The sequence below is a fragment of the Euprymna scolopes genome, chromosome 10 (assembly GCF_053919585.1).
Source record: "Euprymna scolopes isolate OS-2025 chromosome 10, ASM5391958v1, whole genome shotgun sequence".
Lineage (NCBI taxonomy): Eukaryota > Metazoa > Mollusca > Cephalopoda > Sepiida > Sepiolidae > Euprymna > Euprymna scolopes.
In genome coordinates, this window is record NC_136491.1 from 100,528,670 (window position 1) to 100,545,916 (window position 17,247).

The 17,247-nt window shown below is 34.2% G+C and overlaps 1 protein-coding gene across 9 annotated transcripts in view; it reads right to left on the bottom strand.

Annotated features, from left to right (window-relative positions):
• Positions 1-686: 686 nt before the first annotated feature.
• LOC145286169 (rab GTPase-activating protein 1-like) overlaps positions 687-17,247 on the bottom strand; it is a 261,723-nt gene continuing 245,162 nt past the window's right edge. For all 9 annotated transcript variants that reach the window (XM_080134953.1, XM_080134951.1, XM_080134949.1 and 6 more), the window contains 3 exons: positions 17,000-17,071; positions 9,565-9,872; positions 687-1,150 (listed from right to left, as the gene is read on the bottom strand). In XM_080134953.1, the coding sequence (XP_079991079.1) occupies positions 1,108-1,150; positions 9,565-9,872; positions 17,000-17,071 (423 nt within the window). In that variant the 3' untranslated portion in view covers positions 687-1,107. The remainder of the gene's footprint in view (positions 1,151-9,564; positions 9,873-16,999; positions 17,072-17,247) is intronic.

A 17,247-nucleotide genomic window follows, 5' to 3' on the forward strand; every position in this document is an offset into this window, starting at 1 on the left:
TATATATATACACACACACATACATACACACGTGTTTGTGTTTCATGTTAATTAAAAAAAAACATTAACATGCTTGAATGCAAGTTATACAAGAGCTTATATGTATTTTATTTAAATACTATACCTTAATGCAGCCACTAAAGATGCCCATGTTGTATCCATCTGGTCATCCTGGAATTAGGAAAATTCTGAACTGTAATACTCCAGAGAGAGTCGTTGGTCTCGTTTAAATTTGCATTACAATCCAGAATTTTTCTTAATTCCAAGATGACAAACAGATTAAATCTAAGTATCTCTAACAGGCGCAGTAATGTATAATATTTAACTAAAATAATATATATAGGTATATAAAGAAATCATGAAACTGAAAACTAGTCCATACGGCAGTTAAATTGTATAATTTAAAATTAAGAAATACATAAAAGTTAGATACGGGTTTATACTAAGTAAAACAACATTGATCTATTGAATATTCTATTGAGTAGTTATTAGCTAATCAAGCTAACATAGATGAACTACTTTTGAATAAAACTTTACCCAAAATACATCTATTGATTTATTAAGGTTTCATTAACAATTTTTTTTTTTTCACTTTTTCCCATTGGTTGTTTAAAGACATGTGACAGACCAGCTGTCATTGTGTATAACATAATATGCAAATAAAAAGAAACAATGCAATCAAAGACTTGAAAAGAAAAGAAAATTCAATATAACTATATACAAATTCAATAAACAAATAAATGTCACTCATGGCGCATCAAGGAGGGAAAGGGGTGGGTGGATAGCGTAATATGAAGATTAGTTATCTTTAATTGTTAAAAAGGTTGTGTACCGACTTCTTTGATGCCATGGTTGCGAAGAAACAAATCAACACCGCTGGTGGGCTCTTCCGAATCTCAGGCACAGGATGGTAACTACATAAATGAGCCTTCTCTATCACAAGTCTCCTATAACGGTCTTCGGCCCTCCGCCTTTCAACGCCCGCAAGACAGGAGCAAACCGATTTACACTGACAAACACATCAGTCTTCTAAAGTCATAGCCATCACCATAGATCGAATATGATTGGCTAACAACCAAACACCAGCATTCATATGCAAATCCCAGCTCAGTGGATCTTGTTGGCCTCTTTCTCTTCTACTGGTTGATCTCTGCCAACAAGAAGAAAAGAATACGAATAATAAGCAGCACCAAAAATTACAAAACTGTTAAATAATTTGTTAAAAAATTACAGTAAAAGTACAGAATAATTAATAGTCAACAACCCTAAGAAAAAAAAAAGAGAAATAGAAAAGGAAAACAGAAAAGGACAGAAACAGGAATGGAGGAAAAATAATGTAATTTATATCAAATACTTTAGAATGACATTCTCTAACTAGCAAAGTTAATATTTATAAAACTTTATGCCACATTTTTTTTTCTATGAAATTTATGTTCTTAACACTCAATGGCGACTTCAACATACTTACAGTTGTTAGCCACTATTAGAAGTTAAGTGTCAAGACAAATTTTATAAAAGAAAGTGTGAAATAAAGTTTTATAAATGTTAAGTCTTGGCTTGTTAGAGAATTTCATTTTAAAGCATTTGATGTATATTATGTGTTGCCTTTTGTTTATGAGTTATTAAATGTTAACTATTCTGTACTTTTACAGAATTTTTAAAAGAAAAAGTTTACTTTGGTGTTACTGGAATTGATAAATTAGGGACTTTAATTGATTGAGTAAAATCAACAATCATATTTCTTTGATTAATACTTGATTTTTATTAGTTTTTTTGTTGAGAATCAGACAAAGACAACAATGTGTTTTTTTTTATTCATACATTAAAAAAAAAAGTCATAAGGTTCCAAGTATTTTTTAAAAAAGAATCTGTTCCAAATAATTTTTTTACTCTAGCTTTCTAAACTATTCTTGACACAAAAAATCCATCTGTTAACTGGCCAAAATTCAAAAACAAAAAATTCCACTGAACACATCTTTTTCCCTGAAAGAAGTTTTTAATACAACAAAATCAAAATGCAAAAACAATATTCTTTTTGCCCAAATCTTAACATATTTACAAATGAGAACCAAATAGAATTATACATTAAAAGAAAAAAAAAAAGAAAAGGAAAATTATGAGCAGTAAAAACAATTAGGACAAACAAACACAAATAACTTGCAATGCTAAAAATAGTAAATGTAAATAAGTTGAAACATAGTCAACATTTACAGTTCTCAATTTTGTTTTGATAGTATTAGGGGGTGAAATTTATTTCTTCAAAATGGTATGCTTGAATCTGTAGAGGTCATAATTTAAAAAAAAAAAAATAATTGGTGTTGGATAAACTAAATACAGGTTTTATGTGTGTGTGTTGTTAACATGAACTAGAATGAACATTCTTTTCCAAAGTATCCAATATGCATGTAAAACTTTTATAAATGGAACTATATAAACATTGTAAAAAGTCTATATGAATTAATCAAGCTTCTGACATTTCCATGGATTTTAGAGTCCTGATGATAACATGTAAATATCAAAATGTTGATTGATCTATGTAGACTCCTTACAATGTGTGTATATGTGTGTGTGTGTGTGTAAAACACAATTTTCATAGCTTTTCAGTATCATTGCCATTATTGTACAAGTCTATAGACATTTCATATTTTTTCTTTCTTACAACTTGAATATTTGAAGTTAATTGAAAATAAATTATTGAATCAAAATTGGAATGAGAAAAATAGTAAATTTTATATATCAACCAATATCATTGGTATAAATACAGAGAAATAATGATACAACATTGTAACCAGTATCATGATCAGTATGTGTGTGTGTGTGCGTGCTGTGGGAGCACCAAGTGACATTGGGTACCAGACGAGGCCATATTTTAGTATTGACTTTCAGCAAGAGTATGGAGAAAGGCAAGACAGTGACAAGTGTGGGAGTGCTCCAGTAAAAAAAAAACAAAACATTACAACATTAAGTAGTAGCAGCAGCAAAAGTGATGTCAGTGATTGTAATGACAGTAGTAATAGTAGTTTCGGTGGAAAATTCTAAAACAATTTCAGGCATGACAGCCCTAAAATCTACTTAATCCAAGAAATTATAAATAGAGCATTCCACTTCTTTCTTCAAACAGCCTTGGCCTTTTTTCCTACCAATTCCAGGCTCTTTCTTTCTGTCAGAGACTTTACAAAATATTTAACATGGTAGCAATAATAATAAAAAGAATAAAAAGTACATGCCAAACAAGATATACATAAGTGCAAGTCGGCCACAAATCTACAGGGAATGAATTTCAGAACACAACTTTCTGCAATGGAAAGATGAGAACAATGTCTCCAAGTTTGTTTTTTTTTGTAAATAAAATAATTTAAAATACATGACCGAAATAGATAAATAAAAAATGTGTGGTGATGGTGGTTTAATGGTATTTTTAAATTACGTTAAGGTGCATAATTTGCAAAATAGGTAAAAAAACGTACAACTATTACCATAAAACCATAGGTTATTTACACAATCATATTAGATTTGAAATTGTCACCTTAATCTAAATTTATTTTTAAGGTATAATACAGCAAAGTTGCTTAAAATTGCACATAAACCTCATATACATCATCTATAAAAAAAAAAAAATCTTTCTGAAGATCTTCGTCACATGCTTAAGAACATCCATCCATCTAAGAGGAAGTTGTTTCGTTGTGTCAACATATAGGCATGTCATAGTGAAGTAATTTCTAAAGGAATCTTCAGAACTGTAGTTTTTTTTTTTGCAGAAAGATTTTGCCATCCTCTTACATACAGCACCTGGTATCCCCAAATGGTTGTCCATCTGCTGCTTACTAAGATCAACATCTCTTGAGTGATCTAATGAGAGCCAGTTTGTTAATGTGATTGTCTCACATCTAGCATTATAGCAGGTTTCAATTTAAAAAACTTTTTTATGAGGATACTATCTGCTTCAGTTGGGTCAGATAGAAGAGCGAGTCTGATATATTAAAAAAAAAAAACCCGCTGATGATGCATCTGATAAATTTTTGTGAGTTGTCATTAAAAAAAAAAAATATGAAAGGCTAATGGTTGCCTCATCGCCTGGCAGTTTGTTACAGCTAAATGTTTTTCAAATTTTCAAATTCATTTTTGACTTTTATCAATAGAGATTTATCTCAACGGTTTCGAAGAAAAGCTAATGAACCAAACAGTTTTTCCAGATTTAAATTAGCAATCGCATAGGAATGTCACCAATCATCAAACAGCAACAGAAAAATTTATTCTATCAGATTTCACAAGTAGATTTTGATACTTACACAGTGGCTTTAAATTATTAAACATCTTTTGGCCATCTAAATCCAAATTATTTGTAAGCAGTGGCGTGCAGGAATGGAAAACAGGGCACCCGAGCATACCCTCATATTCAAACTATCTCCCTTTCTCATAATACTAGGACATAATTTGGGACACAATCAAGAAGTTGCTCCTAGGCATCACCACACCTCTGCACACCACTGTCCATAAGAAAACAATGGACAAGTTCTTTAACAGTACATTCACGCATTTCTGAGCAACTCAACATTGTAGGTTCTCTTACAATGACTGCAATAAACACGAGTCTCAATCTATTACTTACATAATTTAGTTTAGAGATCTTCCGTTAAACGAATTTAGTCATAATTAAATAATTCACTGCACGAATCATCATCTAAACTTTAGATGTTGCCCGTGCAGGTAGAATAAGCAAGAGACGGAACTCGAAACACAAACATGTGCAGTAAAAGACGTGGTTTAAAATAAAGTAAAGACAAAGGGAAGGAGGGAGGGGGTAACAGACTTGAAGCTGCAAAAATTTCAAATAATCTTCAGATATGTCACATATAAATATTAATCGACAGGGTGTCCTACACGTCAGGACTCCAAGAAAAGGCAATCATATTACATAATAGTCCAAATATTAAATACTCACAGGGCTATCCGGTGCTGCCTGGGAGAAGTAGTAACTACTTTATTTTTATCAATAAGAATTGATTTCCTACCATTTTTATGCTGAAGATGAATCTTACTGTAATGATCGAAATAACTAATTGAGGTTTAAAAAAAAAAAAAAAAAAAAAAAAAAAAAAAAAAAAAAAGCAAGGTATATCTTATTTAAAAAAACAAATACACAAATTTTATATAAAAAAATGAGAAGTTTTACTTAAACTTAAAAAATAAACTAATCTGCTCTCTTTCTCTCCTGAATCTGTTAAGAATCTATATACCCGTAGATTAATTTGTATTTTAGTCACAAAAATATTAAGAACAGGGAAACATTTTATATTTTTTGTGCCTATTAAAAGTGAAAAAGATTCTTTCCTTTATTTTTATTTTTTTTTTTTATTAGCAGTAATTAAGCGCCCTCTTTTCCTCTCATAAAAATTAATTTGTATGAGAAATATTATTTCCTTTCTTTATTATCAGTTATCAAGATTAAGCCTACCTTTCTTTGTGCATAAAATAAAATTTGCATATGTGATTATTGAAGCAAGCCAAACACGTATACGTTCACTTTTCTTGCATAGATTGCATGGCCAATCTACAGCAAAAATATTACAACAGAGCATGTAATATGTAAAAAATAATTATAACTATTTTGTAATATAAACTTATTTTCCTTATACGACACGTCTTATGAGAAACCCTGTATAAAAATAAACTTTGTTTTATTTATACAGATTAATTTCAAAATGTCCAGTGTTTATAAGCTCCATTGAATCATGTTCAGGCAAATTGAGTCTAATAAAACATTTACTATTAAGTAGTTTTTGCGGTTTTTGTCCAGAATTCTCCCTATATTAAATAAACAAAATAAAGAAATATGACTGATGTATGTACTTATGATAGAAATAAAATATCCTACACCAAAAATTACGTAAATTGATCAAATAGTTTTATTTTATTAAGAAAATCATTTTTAAGTATTTTACTTTCAGAATATATTTAAGGTGGCGTTGCTAGATCATCTCTTGTAGTTTCCACATAACAAGTTGATTTTTAGTTGAATTGACATGAGTTTTGGTGTATGCCATTTTCTTTCCATTATGGATATGTACATTATACATATTTTTCTTTTACTTTTTTTAATATAGGGTGAATTCTGAACAAGCACTGCTTCTGCCTTCATTTTTAAAATGTCTTCCTGGTCCCAAGCTGACCAATGTTATATCTTTCTCTCCAAATAACTTATGGAGTAACCGAATGTTTATTCATTTATATTTTGATACATTCCGAAATTAAGTTTTTGTCATTGAAAAACAGTACTGTCAGATAACATGGAAATTATTATTCAGATATTTTCTGTAAAATAGCTTTATCATTAAAAATAAGTTTTAAAAAAATACAAAATAAAAGTAAATTTTAATAAAATTGTCAAAATAAACTCAGATGCAAAAGCTATGATTTGCGACTCTTGGAGCAGATGAAAAATGAAAACTGCAAAAGACATGGTTGTTGACAAAAAGAAGCACCAATTGACAGAGCAGTAGAATAGAGTGCAAAATCCAAAGTATTTTTTACTTATAAACTTTCTTTGATGATGAAAGACAAACAAACAAACAAAAAAAATGATATATCAATAAATAAATTGGGTCAAATTGAAAAAAATTGAGTCTTCTATCACAATACTTTTTCTTTCTGTTAAAAAAATTTGTCTCATGTTTTTTTTTGTTTAAAAAAAAAAAAAAAAGAAAAAAGAAAATCATTTAACAGATTTTGATTATTTCACTAAAATATACATTAGTTTCAGTTTAATAAATTTGGATAAGCTTTAGATAGAAAGGCAGATCTATCGACAGGATAAATCAAACGGAAATGTTAGACTGCTAACTGATAGTGTATTTAAAGTATTTCAAGCTTGGTTTAAGGAAGATTGAAGCATCAGAACTTTGTTTAACCATGACAGCAGCACCAATAGACAGAAAGAACACAGAATATAAAGAGAGTCTGTATGGAGAAGAAAAGAAAGAGCAAGCGATAGAGACGGAGGGAGGAAAGAAAGAGCGGGCGATACAGACGGAGGATGAAAAGAGAGAGAGAGAGAGAGGAAAGAGAGGAAAAAGAGGGGAAAGAGAGAGAGGAAAGAGAGAGAGGAAAGAGAGAGAGGGAGAGAGGAAAGAGAGAGGAAAAAGAGAAAAAAAACGAGAGAAAGAGAAAAAAAACGAGAGAAAGAGAAAAAAAACGAGAGAAAGAGAAAAAAAACAAGAGAAAGAGAAAAAAAACAAGAGAAAGAGAAAAAAAACAAGAGAAAGAGAAAAAAAACAAGAGAAAGAGAAAAAAAACAAGAGAAAGAGAAAAAGGGAGAGAAAGAGAAAAAGGGAGAGAAAGAGAAAAAGGGAGAGAAAGAGAAAAAGGGAGAGAAAGAGAAAAAGGGAGAGAAAGAGAAAAAGGGAGAGAAAGAGAAAAAGGGAGAGAAAGAGAAAAAGGGAGAGAAAGAGAAAAAGGGAGAGAAAGAGAAAAAGGGAGAGAAAGAGAAAAAGGGAGAGAAAGAGAAAAAGGGAGAGAAAGAGAAAAAGGGAGAGAAAGAGAAAAAGGGAGAGAAAGAGAAAAAGGGAGAGAAAGAGAAAAAGGGAGAGAAAGAGAAAAAGGGAGAGAAAGAGAAAAAGGGAGAGAAAGAGAAAAAGGGAGAGAAAGAGAAAAAGGGAGAGAAAGAGAAAAAGGGAGAGAAAGAGAAAAAGGGAGAGAAAGAGAAAAAGGGAGAGAAAGAGAAAAAGGGAGAGAAAGAGAAAAAGGGAGAGAAAGAGAAAAAGGGAGAGAAAGAGAAAAAGGGAGAGAAAGAGAAAAAGGGAGAGAAAGAGAAAAAGGGAGAGAAAGAGAAAAAGGGAGAGAAAGAGAAAAAGGGAGAGAAAGAGAAAAAGGGAGAGAAAGAGAAAAAGGGAGAGAAAGAGAAAAAGGGAGAGAAAGAGAAAAAGGGAGAGAAAGAAAAAGGGAGAGAAAGAAAAAGGGAGAGAGAGAAAAAGGGAGAGAAAGAAAACGACAGAGAGAAAGAAAACGACAGAGAGAAAGAAAACGACAGAGAGAAAGAAAACGACAGAGAGAAAGAAAACGACAGAGAGAAAGAAAACGACAGAGAGAAAGAAAACGACAGAGAGAAAGAAAACGACAGAGAGAAAGAAAACGACAGAGAGAAAGAAACGAGAGAGAGAGAAAGAAACGAGAGAGAGAGAAAGAAAAAAACGAGAGAGAGAGAAAGAAAAAAACGAGAGAGAGAGAAAGAAAAAAACGAGAGAGAGAGAAAGAAAAAAACGAGAGAGAGAGAAAGAAAAAAACGAGAGAGAGAGAAAGAAAAAAACGAGAGAGAGAGAAAGAAAAAAACGAGAGAGAGAGAAAGAAAAAAACGAGAGAGAGAGAAAGAAAAAAACGAGAGAGAAAGAGAAAATCAGAGAGAGAGAAAGAGAAAATTCAGAGAGAGAGAAAGAGAAAATTCAGAGAGAGAGAAAGAGAAAATTCAGAGAGAGAGAAAGAGAAAATTCAGAGAGAGAGAAAGAGAAAATTCAGAGAGAGAGAAAGAGAAAATTCAGAGAGAGAGAAAGAGAAAATTCAGAGAGAGAGAAAGAGAAAATTCAGAGAGAGAGAAAGAGAAAATTCAGAGAGAGAGAGAGAGAACAAAAGAGAAAAAAATGAGAGAACAAAAGAGAAAAAAATGAGAGAACAAAAGAGAAAAAAATGAGAGAACAAAAGAGAAAAAAATGAGAGAACAAAAGAGAAAAAAATGAGAGAACAAAAGAGAAAAAAATGAGAGAACAAAAGAGAAAAAAATGAGAGAACAAAAGAGAAAAAAATGAGAGAACAAAAGAGAAAAAAATGAGAGAACAAAAGAGAAAAAAATGAGAGAACAAAAGAGAAAAAAATGAGAGAACAAAAGAGAAAAAAATGAGAGAACAAAAGAGAAAAAAATGAGAGAACAAAAGAGAAAAAAATGAGAGAACAAAAGAGAAAAAAATGAGAGAACAAAAGAGAAAAAAATGAGAGAACAAAAGAGAAAAAAATGAGAGAACAAAAGAGAAAAAAATGAGAGAACAAAAGAGAAAAAAATGAGAGAACAAAAGAGAAAAAAATGAGAGAACAAAAGAGAAAAAAATGAGAGAACAAAAGAGAAAAAAATGAGAGAACAAAAGAGAAAAAAATGAGAGAACAAAAGAGAAAAAAATGAGAGAACAAAAGAGAAAAAAATGAGAGAACAAAAAAGAAAAAAATGGGAGAACAAAAGAGAAAAAAATGGGAGAACAAAAGAGAAAAAAATGAGAGAAAAGAGAAAAAAATGAGAGAAAAGAGAAAAAAATGAGAGAGAGAGAAAACGAGAGAGGGAAAACGAGAGAGAGAAAACGAGACAGAAGAGAAGATCTAAATTATGCTTGGGACAAATCAGAACTATAGCCTGGCAACATGTGACTTGAAGTAACCAATCAGTATAACTGTTGGATACTATGATTGATATGACATTCAACATCTGGAGAAAGCCACCAAGTTTTGATGGGAGTCAGAAAAGAAAATACAGAGGAGAATAGGGGAGGAGGGGAAGATGGGGCAACAGTTGATTAAAAAGTTCATTACTCTTTGACATCTTTCTTTGTGGTAGCTTCTCTGAGAGATGAGATCGTTTTCTGAAACCACGTGTTCTTGGAGGTTTGCAACTCGGTGATGGTTGCGTTGAGCTGGTGGGTGAGGTCCTGTGTCTTACACTGTGACTCCACCAACGCCAGCTTGGTCTGAGCCAGCTCCAGTTCCAGCTCACGCACCTGTCGCTCCAGGTCCACAATGGTTGGGTTGATATCCTCAGGATGCAACTTTACGTCAGTTATTTTCAATTTTCCGCAGTCATCAAACATGTTTCCACAAGTGTCACAGGATTTCACCAAATTCTGAAAGTACATTTTAAAGACAAATACAATCAAAACAGAATCAGAATTAAAATAAAAGACACAATTGGCTATTTTAAACAACAATGTCTAAGTTTAAGAAATTACAATGAGACATGAATTCTTTACAGAATGATAGGAAAAACGAGAAAAAGAAAGAGAAAAAACGAGAAAAAGAAAGAGAAAAGGGAGAGAGAGAGAAAAACGAGAGAGAGAGAGAATAACGAGAGAGAGAGAGAATAACGAGAGAGAGAGAGAATAACGAGAGAGAGAGAGAGAATAACGAGAGAGAGAGAGAATAACGAGAGAGAGAGAGAATAACGAGAGAGAGAGAATAACGAGAGAGAGAGAGAATAACGAGAGAGAGAGAGAATAACGAGAGAGAGAGAGAATAACGAGAGAGAGAGAGAATAACGAGAGAGAGAGAGAATAACGAGAGAGAGAGAGAATAACGAGAGAGAGAGAGAGAGAATAACGAGAGAGAGAGAATAACGAGAGAGAGAGAATAACGAGAGAGAGAGAATAACGAGAGAGAGAGAATAACGAGAGAGAGAGAGAGAATAACGAGAGAGAGAGAGAGAATAACGAGAGAGAGAGAATAACGAGAGAGAGAGAATAACGAGAGAGAGAGAATAACGAGAGAGAGAGAGAATAACGAGAGAGAGAGAGAGAGAATAACGAGAGAGATTAACGAGAGAGAGAGAGAAAAACGAGAGAGAGAGAGAGAAAAACGAGAGAGAGAGAGAGAAAAACGAGAGAGAGAGAGAAAAACGAGAGAGAGAGAGAAAAACGAGAGAGAGAGAGAAAAACGAGAGAGAGAGAGAAAAACGAGAGAGAGAGAGAGAGAGAGAAAAACGAGAGAGAGAGAGAGAGAGAGAAAAACGAGAGAGAGAGAGAGAGAAAAACGAGAGAGAGAGAGAGAGAAAAACGAGAGAGAGAGAGAGAGAGAAAAACGAGAGAGAGAGAGAGAGAGAGAGAAAAACGAGAGAGAGAGAGAGAGAGAGAGAAAAACGAGAGAGAGAGAGAAAAACGAGAGAGAGAGAGAAAAACGAGAGAGAGAGAGAAAAACGAGAGAGAGAGAGAAAAACGAGAGAGAGAGAGAAAAACGAGAGAGAGAGAGAAAAACGAGAGAGAGAGAAAAAAACGAGAGAGAGAGAAAAAAAACGAGAGAGAGAGAGAAAAAAACGAGAGAGAGAAAAAAAAACGAGAGAGAGAGAGAAAAAAAAACGAGAGAGAGAGAGAAAAACGAGAGAGAGAGAAAAAAACGAGAGAGAGAGAGAAAAAAACGAGAGAGAGAGAGAAAAAAACGAGAGAGAGAGAGAGAAAAAAACGAGAGAGAGAGAGAAAAAAACGAGAGAGAGAGAAAAAAACGAGAGAGAGAGAGAAAAAAACGAGAGAGAGAGAAAAAAACGAGAGAGAGAGAAAAAAACGAGAGAGAGAGAAAAAAACGAGAGAGAGAGAGAAAAAAAAACGAGAGAGAGAGAGAGAAAAAAAAACGAGAGAGAGAGAAAAAAACGAGAGAGAGAGAAAAAAACGAGAGAGAGAGAAAAAAACGAGAGAGAGAGAGAAAAACGAGAGAGAGAGAGAAAAACGAGAGAGAGAGAGAAAAACGAGAGAGAGAGAGAAAAACGAGAGAGAGAGAGAAAAACGAGAGAGAGAGAGAAAAACGAGAGAGAGAGAGAAAAACGAGAGAGAGAGAGAGAAAAACGAGAGAGAGAGAGAGAGAAAAACGAGAGAGAGAGAGAGAGAGAAAAACGAGAGAGAGAGAGAAAAACGAGAGAGAAAGAAAAACGAGAGAGAGAGAAAAACGAGAGAGAGAGAGAGAAAAACGAGAGAGAGAGGAAAACGAGAGAGAGAGGAAAACGAGAGAGAGAGGAAAACGAGAGAGAGAGGAAAACGAGAGAGAGAGGAAAACGAGAGAGAGAGGAAAACGAGAGAGAGAGAGAAAAACGAGAGAGAGAGAGAAAAACGAGAGAGAGAGAGAAAAACGAGAGAGAGAGAGAAAAACGAGAGAGAGAGAGAAAAACGAGAGAGAGAGAGAAAAACGAGAGAGAGAGAAAAACGAGAGAGAGAGAGAGAGAGAGAAAGAGAAAAAAACGAGAGAGAGAGAGAGAAAGAGAAAAAAACGAGAGAGAGAGAGAGAGAGAAAGAGAAAAAAACGAGAGAGAGAGAGAGAGAAAGAGAAAAAAACGAGAGAGAGAGAGAGAAAGGGAAAAAACGAGAGAGAGAGAGAGAAAGAGAAAACAACGAGAGAGGGAGAGAGAGAAAGAGAAAAAAACGAGAGAGAGAGAGAGAGAGAGAAAGAGAAAAAAACGAGAGAGAGAGAGAGAGAAAGAGAAAAAAACGAGAAAGAGAGAGAGAGAGAGAGAGAGAGAAAGAGAAAAAAACGAGAGAGAGAGAGAGAAAGAGAAAAAAACGAGAGAGAGAGAGAGAAAGAGAAAAAACGAGAGAGAGAGAGAAAGAGAAAAAAACGAGAGAGAGAGAAAAAAACGAGAGAGAGAGAGAGAAAAAACGAGAGAGAGAGAGAGAAAAAACGAGAGAGAGAGAGAAAAAAACGAGAGAGAGAGAGAAAAAAACGAGAGAGAGAGAGAAAAAAACGAGAGAGAGAGAGAAAAACGAGAGAGAGAGAGAAAAAAACGAGAGAGAGAGAGAAAAAAACGAGAGAGAGAGAGAAAAAACGAGAGAGAGAGAGAAAAAAACGAGAGAGAGAGAGAGAAAAAAACGAGAGAGAGAGAGAGAGAGAAAAAAACGAGAGAGAGAGAGAGAGAGAGAAAGAGAAAAAAACGAGAGAGAGAGAGAGAGAAAGAGAAAAAAACGAGAAAGAGAGAGAGAGAGAGAGAGAGAGAAAGAGAAAAAAACGAGAGAGAGAGAGAGAAAGAGAAAAAAACGAGAGAGAGAGAGAGAAAGAGAAAAAACGAGAGAGAGAGAGAAAGAGAAAAAAACGAGAGAGAGAGAAAAAAACGAGAGAGAGAGAGAAAAAACGAGAGAGAGAGAGAGAAAAAACGAGAGAGAGAGAGAAAAAAACGAGAGAGAGAGAGAAAAAAACGAGAGAGAGAGAGAAAAAAACGAGAGAGAGAGAGAAAAACGAGAGAGAGAGAGAAAAAAACGAGAGAGAGAGAGAGAGAGAAAGAGAAAAAAACGAGAGAGAGAGAGAGAGAAAGAGAAAAAAACGAGAGAGAGAGAGAGAAAGAGAAATAAACGAGAGAGAGAGAGAGAGAAAGAGAAAAAAACGAGAGAGAGAGAGAGAAAGAGAAAAAAACGAGAGAAAGAGAAAAAAACGAGAGAGAGAGAAAGAGAAAAAAACGAGAGAGAGAGAAAGAGAAAAAAACGAGAGAGAGAGAGAGAAAGAGAAAAAAACGAGAGAGAGAGAGAGAAAGAGAAAAAAACGAGAGAGAGAGAGAGAAAGAGAAAAAAACGAGAGAGAGAGAGAGAGAGAGAGAGAAAAAAAACGAGAGAGAGAGAGAGAAAGAGAAAAAAACGAGAGAGAGAGAGAGAAAGAGAAAAAAACGAGAGAGAGAGAGAGAAAGAGAAAAAAACGAGAGAGAGAGAGAGAAAGAGAAAAAAACGAGAGAGAGAGAGAGAAAGAGAAAAAAACGAGAGAGAGAGAAAGAGAAAAAAAACGAGAGAGAGAGAAAGAGAAAAAAACGAGAGAGAGAGAAAGAGAAAAAAACGAGAGAGAGAGAGAGAAAGAGAAAAAAACGAGAGAGAGAGAGAGAAAGAGAAAAAAACGAGAGAGAGAGAGAGAGAAAGAGAAAAAAACGAGAGAGAGAGAGAGAGAAAGAGAAAAAAACGAGAGAGAGAGAGAGAAAGAGAAAAAAACGAGAGAGAGAGAGAGAAAGAGAAAAAAACGAGAGAGAGAGAGAGAAAGGGAAAAAAACGAGAGAGAAAGAGAAAAAAACGAGAGAGAGAGAGAGAAAGAGAAAAAAACGAGAGAGAGAGAGAGAAAGAGAAAAAAACGAGAGAGAGAGAGAGAGAGAAAGAGAAAAAAACGAGAGAGAGAGAGAGAGAAAGAGAAAAAAACGAGAGAGAGAGAGAGAGAAAGAGAAATAAACGAGAGAGAGAGAGAGAGAAAGAGAAAAAAACGAGAGAGAGAAAGAGAAAAAAACGAGAGAGAGAGAGAAAGAGAAAAAAACGAGAGAGAGAGAGAAAGAGGAAAAAACGAGAGAGAGAGAGAGAGAGAAAGAGGAAAAAACGAGAGAGAGAGAGAGAGAGAAAGAGGAAAAAACGAGAGAGAGAGAGAGAAAGAGGAAAAAACGAGAGAGAGAGAGAGAGAAAGAGGAAAAAACGAGAGAGAGAGAGAGAAAGAGGAAAAAACGAGAGAGAGAGAGAGAGAAAGAGGAAAAAACGAGAGAGAGAGAGAGAGAGAAAGAGGAAAAAACGAGAGAGAGAGAGAGAAAGAGGAAAAAACGAGAGAGAGAGAGAGAGAAAGAGGAAAAAACGAGAGAGAGAGAGAGAGAAAGAGGAAAAAACGAGAGAGAGAGAGAGAAAGAGGAAAAAACGAGAGAGAGAGAGAGAAAGAGGAAAAAACGAGAGAGAGAGAGAAAGAGGAAAAAACGAGAGAGAGAGAGAGAGAAAGAGGAAAAAACGAGAGAGAAAGAGGAAAAAACGAGAGAGAGAGAAAGAAAGAGGAAAAAACGAGAGAGAGAGAGAGAAAGAGGAAAAAACGAGAGAGAGAGAGAAAGAGAAAAACGAGAGAGAGAGAGAGAGAGAGAAAAAACGAGAGAGAGAAAGAGAAAAAACGAGAGAGAGAGAAAGAGAAAAAACGAGAGAGAGAAAAAGAGAAAAAAACGAGAGAGAGAGAGAGAGAAAGAGAAAAAAACGAGAGAGAGAGAGAGAGAAAGAGGAAAAAACGAGAGAGAGAGAGAGAGAGAAAGAGGAAAAAACGAGAGAGAGAGAGAAAGAGGAAAAAACGAGAGAGAGAGAGAAAGAGGAAAAAACGAGAGAGAGAGAGAGAAAGAGGAAAAAACGAGAGAGAGAGAGAGAAAGAGGAAAAAACGAGAGAGAGAGAGAGAAAGAGGAAAAAACGAGAGAGAGAGAGAGAGAGAGAAAGAGGAAAAAACGAGAGAGAGAGAGAAAGAGGAAAAAACGAGAGAGAGAGAGAGAGAAAGAGGAAAAACGAGAGAGAGAGAGAGAGAAAGAGGAAAAAACGAGAGAGAGAGAGAGAGAGAAAGAGGAAAAAACGAGAGAGAGAGAGAGAGAGAAAGAGGAAAAAACGAGAGAGAGAAAGAGGAAAAAACGAGAGAGAGAGAGAGAAAGAGGAAAAAACGAGAGAGAGAGAGAGAGAAAGAGGAAAAAACGAGAGAGAGAGAGAGAAAGAGGAAAAAACGAGAGAGAGAGAGAGAGAAAGAGGAAAAAACGAGAGAGAGAGAAAGAGGAAAAAACGAGAGAGAGAGAAAGAGGAAAAAACGAGAGAGAGAGAGAAAGAGGAAAAAACGAGAGAGAGAGAAAGAGGAAAAAACGAGAGAGAGAGAAAGAGGAAAAATGAGAGAACAAAAGAGAAAAAAATGAGAGAACAAAAGAGAAAAAAATGAGAGAACAAAAGAGAAAAATATGAGAGAACAAAAGAGAAAAATATGAGAGAACAAAAGAGAAAAATATGAGAGAACAAAAGAGAAAAATATGAGAGAACAAAAGAGAAAAATATGAGAGAACAAAAGAGAAAAATATGGGAGAGAAAATACATTTCTTTGAATTAAACACAAATTGTTTCCCCTCCTTGGGCCCCAAAGGACCTTCTGTCTCTCAGACCAATTTGTTCATTTTAGCGTAATATATATATCTCCTGAATGACAGGAGATTTATCAGCTATTTAATCTATGGACATAAAAACCTGACTAAAGTTGGGGTAATTTTTACTTACCGGAACTCGATGTGGAGGGGTGAAGCAATGGAATTTTGTGTGGCAGTCGTTCAAGTAAAAGGTTTGAAAGTGCTTGGTCGACTGCTTTTATAATAGTGTTTGTTTTTTGTCCACTCATGTGGATCGAACTTAACATTTGCATAAAATCGACTAGTGGGTATAAAAACACCCCCTATCAGTGATATTGTTGGTTGGTCTTTTTGTTTTAGTCCAGCAGTCCGTTTCATTGTTACTGTTACAAAGACGATCTGTCATTGTAAGCAACGAGGCAATTCGTTGCAATTCCTGTTGACCAAGAAAAGGCGTGAAAGGTTCACCACGTAAGGTAAGAGTTTCATAGTTTTTTCCTTCTACATTGAGTTCTGGTTTAACCCGTTGAGTTGCAGAAACGCCTTCCACCTCCCTCTTTTTATCAGTTAAAATCTGACAAAGTGTTTATAATTAGAATTTAACATTAATTCTGTAAGATTTCAAATGGTAGTATTAACATACGTTTTGAAAAAAAAACACGCTTATCTTCAGAGTTTTACCAATTTCTTTTTTTAGCAAAATATTGTTCTCATTACCAAACTAACATCCTCTGCCAATTCTGCTGGATTATATATATATATATATATATATATATATATATATATTTCACTGTCATTCAGGCTATGCTATACAGCACACCTGGTTAAGAATTATCATATATTTAGTCACTGGATATAAACACTGACGGTGTTTGTCCAGAATTTCCCCATATAAAAAAAAAAAAAAAAACTAAAGAAAAATCTGCATGCCATAGATACCCATGACATAAAAATATTGTATTCTAAGATTCATGTAAATTGAAAAACAAATTTAAGTAGAAGGCATATATTTAGTACAATTTGTTTTGCATTCATAGAAAATAAACTAAATATTAAAAGTGGAAAGCGTATTTTCTAGGTTATGATAAAGATAATTCTGCTTAATCTTTGCACCAGACCAAAATACCATAAAATAAGTGACATGCGTAAAATTCAACAGCAAATGTAATTTAAAAACTATGATTGAAGAAGTCAAAAAGATTCAGTATATTTTATAAACCGATTCTGGTATCTGATTGGTTTGTTCTTATCACCCATGGTTATAAATGCAATTGTCCAAATCTTTTACATCATGTTCTCTTTAATATGCCAAAAATATTGCAACACTTATTTCGCCTCACCATTTTACATCATTTCCATCAACTAAAACTGCCGCCCCTTTACATCCATTAAATAAACGTCAAAAAACTTTGTCAACATACCTTTATCCGTTGTACTTCTTCTCGCGCTGCAGTCTGCTGTTTTTCTAGCCGCTCACTGAGTTGAGAGCAAATCTAAAAAGAAAAGAATAAAAAAAATGAAAGCCAAACACCTCATTAATACAAGTATAAAAATTCATAAAGAATGCATAGAAAAAAGAAAGAAAAATGAAACGCTCGCAAAATGCAGAGGATGGATTCAAATCCAAAACATTTGCATACTAAAATTTAATTTCTTTTAAACTTTATTA